This window comes from Acanthochromis polyacanthus, chromosome 5 (genome assembly GCF_021347895.1).
Source record: "Acanthochromis polyacanthus isolate Apoly-LR-REF ecotype Palm Island chromosome 5, KAUST_Apoly_ChrSc, whole genome shotgun sequence".
NCBI classification, from domain to species: Eukaryota; Metazoa; Chordata; class Actinopteri; family Pomacentridae; genus Acanthochromis; species Acanthochromis polyacanthus.
The window spans coordinates 37,128,248-37,140,745 of record NC_067117.1 but is presented as its reverse complement, the minus strand read 5'-3'; the positions used below and the strand labels follow the sequence as shown (position 1 = coordinate 37,140,745).

Sequence of the window (12,498 nt, the reverse complement as noted above, 5' to 3'; positions counted from 1 at the left end):
TAAAAAAAATGTTTTTCTATTAAACTGTTGCCTGCAAATCACACCCTGCTGAATTAGTTGAACATCACATTGTCAAGCATGCGTTCCCCTGACATTCCTGTCTTTCATACAGCCTTTTCAACTAATGCAGTCAATGTTCATTTTCTTTCTCCCTGAGGTTTTTGCTTCATGTGGCAGTGGAAATACCGAACTTCATGTGTTAAGAAGACATGGACGTTTCTGTCATTTTTTACAGCAAACACAACACCATCCTAATTGTAGTGGAATATTGATCTGACATGGTCATGACCCACTGACTGTACATTCCATAATGTTTGCAGCTTAGTCCAAATGAGCCGACCTACAGGAAAGTTTTTCTGGCTGTATTTCAGCTTATTGTTAGCTGTTGAACTGAATGACTCTGATAATGCTCTGCAGATCAGAAAACCAAAGCTCCAGTAAGAAAATATCTGAGAAAGATCCTGGTGTGTCCCTTGTGTGCAAACAGAGCTGCAGCCAACCTTCAGTATTTAATTTTTAAGGATGTAACAGAGGGGGTTAGAGTGGAGGTAGCCATGGTGAAGCAGTCCATGGAATGAACTTTGTCTAATGATGTGCTCATGCGTTGGATGTGTTCTTACACAGAAGGCAGCTATCACATCAGTCTAGACACAAATAATGCAAGTGAAAACACAAGCATGTAGGTAGCAAATGTGTGCATGCATGCATGAATTGTCTTAGAGCAAAGACAGGGACCACAATAAAAGAGCACCTTGTATCTGAGGTTTATTTCCACTCTCTAAATGTTTCATAACCTGTTGTTCTGCATGACTGACCCACAGACCCTGAGTCTCAGAGGAAACGAACTGTGCAGAATGTCCTTGACCTCCGCCAAAATCTGGAAGATACAATGTCGAGTCTGCGAGGCTCCCAGCTGAGTCATAGGTAAACACAACACCTCTACATGTTGTCATTTTGTATTGTTGCATAATAGTGTCACCAGTAACAAATGTCACTTAACCCTTAAATGCAGGTCAAAGATGACCTGGTGAGGTCGTTTTCTTGCAATATCTTCGTCATGAAAAGTTTTTTCATTTGCCAGCTATTCCTCAAAAAACATGTTTTTGATGTCATTACATTTACATTTTTAAGTTACCTTTTATATTTTTAAAGAAATTGTAATATTTGTATTATTACCCCAAGCTTAACTGATTATGTCATACAAGAGGTAATGCAGTACACAAGCTTCGAGGGATGGAGAGTAGCAACAGCAGGAGGAAAAGAGTGGAAAAATGTCTACATAATGGATGTTGATATTCCTCTATTGCTGTTCTGTGTGATATTCTTCTTTTTCCATGATCAAAATGTTCAAAATCTGTTATAAAATAGAAAATATACGTATTTCAAACATGAAATCATTCTTGTGTGAACAAAAATATAATACTAACAAACAAGAAAGGCACTCAGAGAGCACAGTACTCCGCCATTGCTGCTCAGTTGTTGTATGATTTCCGACGGATAACTCCCGATAAGTCCACAGCAGTAAATTTGCAGTAGGATCGCAATCATGTGATTATCAGCAGGTAGCTGATGTGGCGTTCGCTTGTCATAGTTACAGTGATGCTGTGCAATGACATCTCACAATGATACAGAAATATTGAACAAATCCGTGGATCCCGACTATAAGCTACATTACTGCCAAAATTAATCACGTGGTCCTTGTGTTATTTCTGACCTTCTCTCAAAATTTCATCCAAATCCGTTATTCTGTTTTTGAGTAATGTTGCATACAGACGGAAAGACAGATTAACAGACAGAAGGACATATGTACACTGATTGTCACATAACTCCGCTTTATTCCCTCGTGGAGTAATAATACAAATTGTTATTCTTAATCAAAATTACAAAAATGGCAGAGAAACATAATGATTCTTATACGAGTAATTTTTGACCTACTTATTAAAGAGGGGTCTAGTCACTAGTGCATGTATGGGTTAAGATAATGACTGTTTTCATAGAATCATCGGTGAAAAACATTTAGGAAATCTAAAGCAAAGAGAAATACACATTTATACGAACAAACAGCTGAGAGCTTGTTGGATCAATACACAAGACACTCATATGTAAACAGGTGTGCCGTGGCTGCTTGGAGAGTTGCCACCTGGTGCACATCTGGTTTCCATCCTTCTTAAATGGCCCAACTCTGTTTCATAGTCATGACTTCATGTTAGGAATATCTGTTTTTGGCTCACAAGCAAAAGGCCTCAACATTGATTTGTTTTTGCAAGCGCAATGTAGCAAGAGACTGCAGGAGAGGAGGTCGTTATTTTATTTGGATGTTAAAATTCAGATGTGATAACCAGTGTAACAAAACTTTAAGTATAAGAAGATTTGTATTTCTTGAAATACTTGAAACCTTCACTATTGAGTATCTTTACATTTACAACAGAATATTGTGTCTGTACTGTATAATTTGAAATCAACTTCTAATGCTGATATTATGGAAAATTTTATCTAAATCTGAAGCTGTTTGAAGCTTTTCAGTCTCTGTTAGTGTGCAGTTTTGTGGGTGTGTCAAGGCACCTGCTGTCTGAAAAAGTCCAGATTTAATTCATTATGAGCTATCTGCCAAAAATACAACAGCTGACAGACAAAGTTACAGACAAGCAGGGAAAGAAAAGTTTTGCACAAACATTTAGTCATTTCTATGGAAGCGTATTGTTGCCACTCTATATAAATAAAAATTGATAATTTATATTGTAAAAACGTGATAATTATATTGTAAAAACGTGATAATTTATATTGTAAAAACGTGATAATTATATTGTAAAAACGTGATAATTTATATTGTAAAAACATGATAATTATATTGTAAAAATGGGATAATTTATATTGTAAAAATATGATAGTTATATTGTAAAAACGTGATAATTATATTGTAAAATGTGAAAAACATGCGATGAAGAAGCAATGAAACAGTGTGAAGGGGAACAAATAAGGGGAAATAATGGCTCATTTAAGTGACTTAATCAAGTTGTACTTAATGGTTGGAATGAGGCATGGTGAGATTCCCTTGTTATTGAGCATGGTTGATGGCATTGTGATAAGTCTGCACACGCTATGAAGACTTTTAAAGCGCATGGGACTGTGCAGAAGGAAGAATCAGTCTGACCCCCTGGAAGTAGCTTCATTTCTCATTGATCAGCTGGAAGGGTATGGCAGGCACCACGGATACAAGCTACACCATCTCAACTGCATCCAGGCTGGATATGTTGTGACCCAAAGCACAGTGAGGCTTTTATTGAAGTTTCTGGACCCCCTTGAACAAAGACGGAGGAATCGCCTGATGCGACGTATGTACGTCAACCCTGGGCCTAACTATATGTGGCATGTTGACTCCTACGACAAACTGAAACCGTTTGGTATTTGTATAAATGCAGCCATTGATGGCTTTTCGAGACTCATCGTGTGGCTTCATGGATACTCAACGAACAGCAACTCTAAGATAATCGCTGGTTATTTCTTAGCAGAAGTTGAGGAGAGGATGGGGACAGCTGCCAGAGTCCGCGCAGATCTGGTAACAGAAAATGTCACAATTGCACAGATGCAGAGATTTCTACGATGGAGTACGGACCGTCAAGTCAATAACTCTTATATTTCTGGCGCCAGTAACCACAATCAGCGCATTGAAAGCTGGTAGGCTTTTTTGAGAAGTCATCATGCCCAGTCCTGGATGAATCGTCTTCAGGAACTAAAGGACAATGACAGTTTCTCTGGAGACTTCTTGGACAAGCAGCTTCTTTTGTTTACTTGTTTGCCTAAGATGGCGCTGTGCGAGCAGCAGCTGGTTATGGGAGCTCTCAACCCTTTTTTCTTACTTTTCGTTTTTTCTATTGTAAATAGGCACTTTTTCCTATTTTTCCTTAAAGTGGGTGAAGCTTTGTGCAATCGTGCATATAGGAAACCCACTTTTATCACACTTTTATTCGGAGCTGTGCTGTTTTTTGCACTTTTTGGACTTGCTTCAGGTGAGCCCTCTGGACACAGCGGCGGCCGCTCTGAGGAACAAAGACGCTACACACGTGAGACCCTTCTCGGCCTCCGCAGCTCATCCTTTCTCTACACGGAGAGGCCCCACGTCCCCGCGGAGATACGGAGGAAAAGAAGAGGCTGCAGAGGAGGACGGCGAAAGCGCAGGACTTACTTTCCCTCTATCATCATGGGGAACGTCCTCTCCATCACCAACAAGGTAGAGGAGCTGGCCACGCTGACGCGGCTGAAGGAGCATCGTGAGTGTAGCCTCATGTGTTTCACGGAGACGTGGCTGAATGGACATACACCGGACTCTGTGGTTTCCCTGAACGGATTTACACTCGCGCGCGCGGACCGGAACGCGGTGGGAAGCGGCAAAAAGTCTGGGGGAGGACTGGCTGTGTACGTGAATGAGCGGTGGTGTAACCCAGCAAACGTGCATGTGAAGGAACAGCTGTGCACGCGGGACTTGGAGATGCTTACGGTGGCGCTGCGGCCGTATTATCTACCGAGGGAGTTCTCGCACGTGATTGTGTTTTGCGTGTACATCCCACCATCCAACCCGGTCTCACAAGGATTCGTGAAACTATCACGTAAATTAATCTATGGTTACGTGCGCACCAACACGATTTCTCATATTTTACGTGTTGCTCACAACGAAATTCAAACCAATGTATTTCAAGCGGAGGACTTTTCATGCCACTCAGAACGTATTTCAAACGAATATTTTGATGTAAAAGCGTTGCGAATCAAAGCGGAGGACTTTTCATACCACTCAGAACGTATTTCAAATGAATATTTTCAATGTAAAAGCGTTGCGAATCCAACACTATATTTTGCATTACATCGTCCCATACATATAATGTGATGCCTTTATTTTTGCTGCAGGATTTGGGTATTTGAGATTAAAAAACGTTAGTGTTTGTTTGTTTGCAAACGAGTTTGATTTTGTTTTCATATCTGAGTCTTAATCACACCTGAATAGAACGTTTAATTAATCAAATATTCCTCGTGTGTCATGTTTCTCCTCGGTCTGATTCAAGCGAATTACGTAGGGCATTTTGAATCGGTATATTATATTTTTAATGTAAAAGCATTGCGAATCCAACGCTATATTTTGCATTCGCAGGGGCCGACAATTAGATGTGGCTTCGGGCCAAAATTTGTGTAAACATTATTTGGCCGTTTGACCGACGGGCCCGTGCGCTGGTATTTATTAAATAATTTTGATGAGTGAGTATCCGATGCCTGTATAGCTCAGCACGTTAAGCAGGTGGCTCATGTACAAGAGCTGGTCTCGGACGCGGGTTCGATTCCGGTTTGCTTTATTATAATATTTTGGAAGTTTTTCATACACAAATGCAGATTTCTAAACGGACTGCTGTAAAACTTTTTAACATGATTGAAGATATCAAACTCATGGACAACTCCTAACCCATTGGACATTCATGCGGACAGACTCCTGTTTCAATTTAAAAAAAACAAAACAAAACAAAACGTGCAGTACTTCGGCACCTTTCTTCTTCGGTGGTGTCTGTGTAAAACAATGTCCAACATGCAAACAGCACACCTAGCGCCATGAAGCACAAAATGCAGGTGTAAATCAATGGGGTGCTGAACATAGTAATATTCATAGCGGAAATAATAGATAATAATTATAATGATATAATGAACACATATTTCTATATAAAGCTATATATATATATATATATATATATATATATATATAAAATATCATTTTCTGACATATCTTTTTTAATATATATGTATGAATTATATTGATAGTCTATATGTGATTTATATAATAATTTTCTCTGATATATAACTTCTGTCTATTGTTTTATATAAAAATATGTGTTCATTAGTCAGTATTTTGTTTATATATGTGTATATAGCGTAATCATATATTGTCTCTTCAAATTATTAAAATAACTGACTTTGCTGCCATTATCCGCTTCTCTAACATATATTAGTGTGTGTGTGTTTACAGTGTTTGCAAAATACCTGTCTACAGTCGAGCTTAATATCAGAATATTCTATTACTGTTAATCCCACTATGAATATTAAAATACGCCAAACCATTTGTCCTGTATCATAGCTACATGTATGACGTTTGCAGCAAAAAAATTAAAAAACGCGTGAAAATCAGTTTAATATTCAGAGTTAAGATGGATTAAATGCGCTGTCAAACAGCGCTGAGTGGAGCGGATGACCGGACCAAGATGGCGGCCCCACCGCTCGTCAGCCCCAATAGGCAGTAGCGGTCGATGCGGCGTCTACTCTTTATTATGTCTATGGTGCTGAATGCTCTGGGAGCAAGTCTGCAGTGAAAACACTTTTGAAGGGGTCAAGGGTCACTAAATCAAGGTTCAAAGGTTCAAGGGTTCACTTTATTGTCGTATCATTCCACATTTGCACATGAAACAATATGAAATTTGACCCTGGTCCCAGTTTCAGCCATCAAAAAAATATAAAAACACTCTCATAAAGACAATACAAGTATAAAGAGACACACTAATATATACAAATCTGCAACATAGATATATGTGCAGTGAACCAACAGTTTGTGCAATATTTAGTAGGTAAATGAATAAAGAGCCTAGTCCAGTAGTGCAGTGTGTGTATGAATGTGTGTATGCTTGTGTGTGTATGTGGGGATGCGTGCATGCATGTGTATTTGCGGGGGAGAGGTGGTGATGATATGAAAACAGAGTCTACACAGACCTGTTCAGTAGCCCGACAGCTTCGCGGAAGAAGACTTCAAATGAAGGAGACATTTTGTGCAACAAGTATCATAAAAGTCATTCCCAGTGGAATTCAAGTCTGATATTGTGTGGGACTATTCAGAGCAGTCACATGAGGCACTGTATCTGTTTTCAAGGGTCTAGCCCCAAGGGAACCCACGTTTTTCAGCAGTGAGGCCTAGTACTAGTGGAGAAGCCTGAGGCCTTCAGACATGTAAAAAAAATTCCTGCTCGGTCATTTTTGGGTCTAGTGACACCAAATCGTACACGCTCCTAGTAGACCACCTCCTGACCTTGCATATTTTTTTTCAGAGAGTTTACTCAAAAGGGGCTCGATCATGGCCCTGTTTCTTACTCTACGGTTAACCCTTTAATGTCCAAATGCTTCAAAATGGGCTAAAAAGGTCAAAATCTCGCACAATCCTAAACCAATTTGGACCAAACTGCACAACTTTGCACAATCTCAAATACCCAAATCCTGCAGCAAAAATAAAGGCATCACATTATATGTATGGGACGATGTAATGCAAAATATAGCGTTGGATTCGCAACGCTTTTACATTGAAAATATTCATCTGAAATACGTTCTGAGTGGCATGAAAAGTCCTCCGCTTTGATTCGCAACGCTTTTACATCAAAATATTCGTTTGAAATACGTTCTGAGTGGCATGAAAAGTCCTCCGCTTGAAATACATTGGTTTGAATTTCGTTGTGAGCAACACGTAAAATATGAGAAATCGTGTTGGTGCGCACGTAACCATAGATTAATTTACGTGATAGTTTCACGAATCCTTGTGAGACCGGGTTGCACCATCAGCTCATGCAGGGACAGCGTGTGAAAGACTCCACAGCGCCGTGAGCGAAGCCCAGAGCCGCCATCCCCGGGCGCTTGTCCTGATCAGTGGAGACTTCAACCACGCCTCCCTCTCTGCCTTTCTCCCAACTTTCACACAGTATGTCATGTGTCACACGCGGGGCGACAAGACACTGGACTTACTGTATGTGAATGTGAAAGGCGCCTACACCGCTGCCCCCCTCCCCCCACTGGGCCGCTCTGACCACAACCTGGTTCATCTGCTCCCCCACTACACACCCAAGGTGAGAAGAGGACCTGTGCAGAAGAGAACTGTGAAGGCATGGACAGATGAGGCCAGTGAGAGACTCAGAGACTGTTTCCAGACCACAGACTGGAGCGTGCTCTACAGTCCTCATGGAGATGACATCGATGGCCTCACGCACTGCATCACAGACTACATCAACTTCTGCGTGGACAGCACTGTGCCAACTCGGACGGTACGGTGCTTCTCCAACAACCACCCCTGGGTCACCCCTGAGCTCAAAGCCCTCCTGAACCAGAAGAAACGGGCTTTCATCTCAGGGGACAGAGAGGAGCAGAAGAGAGTGCAGCGTGAGCTCCAGTGGCGGATCAGAAGGGCCAAGAAGGACTATGGGAAGAGGCTGGAGGAGAAGCTGGTTCAGAACAACGCGCGGGACGTGTGGAGAGGACTTAAGAACATTTCTGGACATGGACAGAGTGCCAGAGGGACAGCTGATGGAGACCAGCGCAGGGCGGACGAGCTGAACTGTTACTTTAACAGATTTGACTCTCCCCCCACCCCCTCTGCCCCCTTTCCTGCTCCCCCCATAGATATATACAAACACTAGATGGCTCATGAGCACTGTCAGCCTATGGGGAGCGACGTCGCCACATGGCGGCCATCTTGGGACAGGGCTGCTCGATCACTCATAACATTAAAGTCAATGGAGCATGGATTTTAAAATCACTGTAGATTGCTCAATTTTCAACCGATTTTAGAACAGCTTGGTTTGTTATAAACGTCAGAGATGTACTTGTTTTACTGCTTACATAAGAATAATTAAAACCATTGAATTCATATAATAATGAACACAGATATCAGCTTTTTTCAGCATAAATGGATGTAAATGTAATTTTAATATTTAACATTGCACTTTTTTTATTACTATCAGCTTTCTAATGCACAGATAAAAACAAAGCTCAACCAAAATCAATGCACAACAAAAAGAGATGATGTCTTTTCTTTTCATGAACCCGGTGCCTACATTACCCACAATGCATTTCGGCTGCAGGCTAACTAATCCAGGCATAGATGTATACAAACAATAAGTCTAAGGTCTCAATCAAAGTCTCTTAACAAGCAAATAAATACAACCACAACCACAAAGAATGTAATTTCGGCTAAAGATTAGGTTCTCAAAAAACGTTGGTCTCAGGAAAACCTAATAATTGAAAATCAGATTGTGAGTAACACCATCTTCAATGTGAGTAGCCAGGCAGAAAAGACACACAACTATGCCACATTTTTCAAAACGAAAAGCTGCGATTTCGGAATTGAGCCTGAATCATAGCCACGTTAATAAGGTTTGTAATAAACTAAACCGTTTGTAAATCAATCAAGAATTGAGCGAGTTGTGAGTGTTAAAGTGAGGAAATCATCCACCTTACCATTGACTACAGTACAGTGCGCCAGAGCAGTCCCCTGTCCTAAGATGGCCGCCAAGTGACGACGCCGCCGACTCCGTCTCGAGACATCTAGTGTTTGTATATATCTATGGCTCCCCTCTCTTCACACATCCCCAGCCCAGCAGACCCTCCCCTTCCTGCGACACCTTCACCGGCCCCCAACTCACCCACACGAACTACTCCCACCCCCTGCAGCCCACCTCACTCCCCCCTCTCCTTCACACCGGACCAGGTGAAGTGAGCTGAGGCGACTGAAGCAGAGGAAATCTGCTGGACCAGACGGCATCAGTCCCAGGCTGCTGAGGACCTGCGCGGACCAGCTCTGTGAGGTCCTCTGCCACCTCTACAACCTGAGCCTCAGCCTGGAGCGGGTCCCCGTCCTGTGGAAAACCTCCTGTGTGGTCCCAGTCCCTAAAACAGCTCACGCCAAGGAACTGGCCCACTACAGACCTGTCGCCCTCACCTCCCACCTCATGAAGACTATGGAGAGGCTCCTCCTCCACAACCTCCGCTCAGTGGTGAGCTCCGACCTGGACCCGCTGCAGTTTGCCTACAGGCCCAACATGGGGGTAGAAGACACTGTCATCTACCTGCTGCAGCGAGCGCTCACTCACCTGGAGAGCGCCGGCAGCGCTGTGAGAGTCATGTTCTTTGACTTCTCCAGCGCCTTCAACACCATCAGGCCGGCGCTGCTGCGGGGGAAGCTGGTGGACGCGGGAGTTGATGGACATCTCGCTGCCTGGACCACTGACTACCTCACTGACCGTCCACAGTACGTGCGGCTGCGCGGCTGTGAGTCAGAGGTGGTAGTCTGCAGCACGGGGGCGCCCCAGGGCACCGTCCTCTCGCCCTTCCTCTACACCATCTACACCTCGGACTTCACCTACAACACGGACAGCTGCCATCTCCAGAAGTTCTCCGATGACTCCGCCATTGTGGGCCGTGTGTCTGAGGGGAACGAGCTGGAGTATCGGTCGGTCATCATGGACTTTGTGGACTGGTGTGAGCGCAACCACCTGTGCCTCAACACCAGTAAGACAAAGGAGATGGTGGTCGACTTCAGGAGAAGGACACTCCCACATCCACCAGTGAACATCCAGGGGCAGGACATTGAAACAGTGGACAGTTTCAAGTACCTGGGTGTTCACCTCAACAATAAACTGGACTGGTCCCACAACACCGATGCTCTGTACAAGAAGGGCCAGAGTCGCCTCCACCTTCTGAGGAGGCTGAGGTCCTTCGGAGTGTGCAGACCTCTACTAAGGACTTTCTACGACACTGTGGTAGCCTCTGCTTTCCTCTACGCTGTCGTCTGCTGGGCCCCGGGCAGCACAGAGCGGGACATGAAGAGACTGAACAAGCTGACCAAGAGGGCCAGCTCTGTCCTGGGCTGCCCACTGGACTCTGTGAGGGATGTGGGTGAGAGGAGGATGTTGACCAAGCTCTCATCCATCATGGACAACAGCTCCCACCCACTGCACCGGACTGTAGTGGAGCTGAGCAGCTCCTTTCGCACGAGACTCAGACACCCTCAGTGCAAGAAGGAGCGCTACCGCAGGTCCTTCATCCCCACTGCCATCAGACTGTATAACACTACTGTGTAGTTGTTATTATGTGCAATATTTATTATCTTGTTCTTGCACTTTCGTGACTTTTGCACTCCTGTTTTTTGTTTTTGTTTCTAAGAGCCCTGTAATGTTATATTTCTCCTTTGTGAGATTAATAAAGTCTATCTTATCTTATCTTATCTTAACATCATTGAGGTTTGTATTTCCTGTTCCTATTCCTGTTCTCTTAGGTTCCTGTTCTCTTATTCAGCCCTGCATGTATATCTCTCTATGTACCTGTGCCATACACAAGTACGCAAACACATGCATCCATAATATGCCTCTTTCCTCATCAAATCATGCTCTTGTCCTTCTTTTCACCATTGTCTTATCCTCCTCCTTCGCCTTTTCCATGCATTCTTTGCCCCTCTTCTTCCACTCTTTTCTACCTTGTTTCCTCCTCCTCTTGAATTAGTTTCCTTCTTCCTTCCTTCTTTAATTTTATCTTTTCATCTTTAATCCCTCCTTTCCACCTTCACCGCTCTTTTCTTCTGTCCTTGCTATGCTATACTTTCCACTCCTTCTTCCATCCTTCTTTTCTTGTCTCATTTTCATGTCCCTCTTAACCCTTTATTCTGACTCATTTTCTGTTTATTTTATCCTCTTATCTCTTTTATCAGTATTCTTCATGCTTTTCTCTTCTTTTATTCTTTCCCTTGCTCCAACTCCTCTTTTATTTTCATTTTTCTCCATCTTTCTTTCTTTCTAATCTAAGTTAGTAACAACCAACATAAATATGGCCAAAACATAGAGAGTCCCTGAGCATATCTGTATACATGACATATTTTTTTCATCAGATTTATGGTTATAGTTATAGCCAAGGAGCAGGAGCAGGTACCGTAGTTACAAAATAATTTGTGGATTCTTACTTAAAAACATATTTCCTTTAAAATTTAGTTTTTATACTGGATTAGAATAAAATTGTATTTTTCACTAAAGGGACAGATTGCTCTTGAGCACTGTAAGTCCTCTGCTGTGGCAGTGGTTTCAACCCCTGCCTCTGGCCCTTTGCTTCACTGTCCCTCTCCATTTCCTGTCATATGTTTAATATGTTTAAGTTTAAGTCATATGTTTAAGTTCCCAACCAAATAAAGGTTGTACTGTGCCCTACTCATCGGGAGAAGACCCCTTCGTACCCAAAAAGCTGAGCCTGTGATGGATCCACATAGAAGGGATAATGCATAAAGACTAACACCCAGCCATTTGCCTCTTATTCACCTATGACAGTTGTTTCCAAACATTTTTCTGGCATGCCACACAAAGAAGCCACACACTGTAACAAAGATTTACAGTGTACGTAAGTATAATTTGTAGGTACTTGCACTCACACTTCAAATTTATATAATATCCATATACTTTGCATAGAGACAAATATTGTCCTTTTTCTTCTCAACTTCACACCACACTACTTTTGTGTAGAATGACTACTTTTAATTTAACTTACACACTTTTACTTTAGCATTTAAGGTTCTGAATGAAATTTGTGGTTGAGTAATTATTTTCATACTGGTATTAGTACTTTTATTTAGGTAAAGGATCTGAACTAACAGATTAATGTGAAGTTGTGAAATACAAAAATTAGTTATTTTCTGTCGTAATTTAAAATGTGAGATAAAATGTATTATGTGTGTTA

The 12,498-nt window shown here is 42.3% G+C and overlaps 1 protein-coding gene across 5 annotated transcripts in view; it reads left to right on the top strand.

The window, feature by feature from the left end:
- Positions 1-12,498, top strand: part of nav1b (neuron navigator 1b) — a 121,968-nt gene that overhangs the window by 30,765 nt on the left and 78,705 nt on the right. For all 5 annotated transcript variants that reach the window (XM_051947989.1, XM_051947988.1, XM_051947986.1 and 2 more), the window contains one exon: positions 822-924. In XM_051947989.1, coding sequence (XP_051803949.1) covers positions 822-924 — 103 coding nt within the window. The remainder of the gene's footprint in view (positions 1-821; positions 925-12,498) is intronic.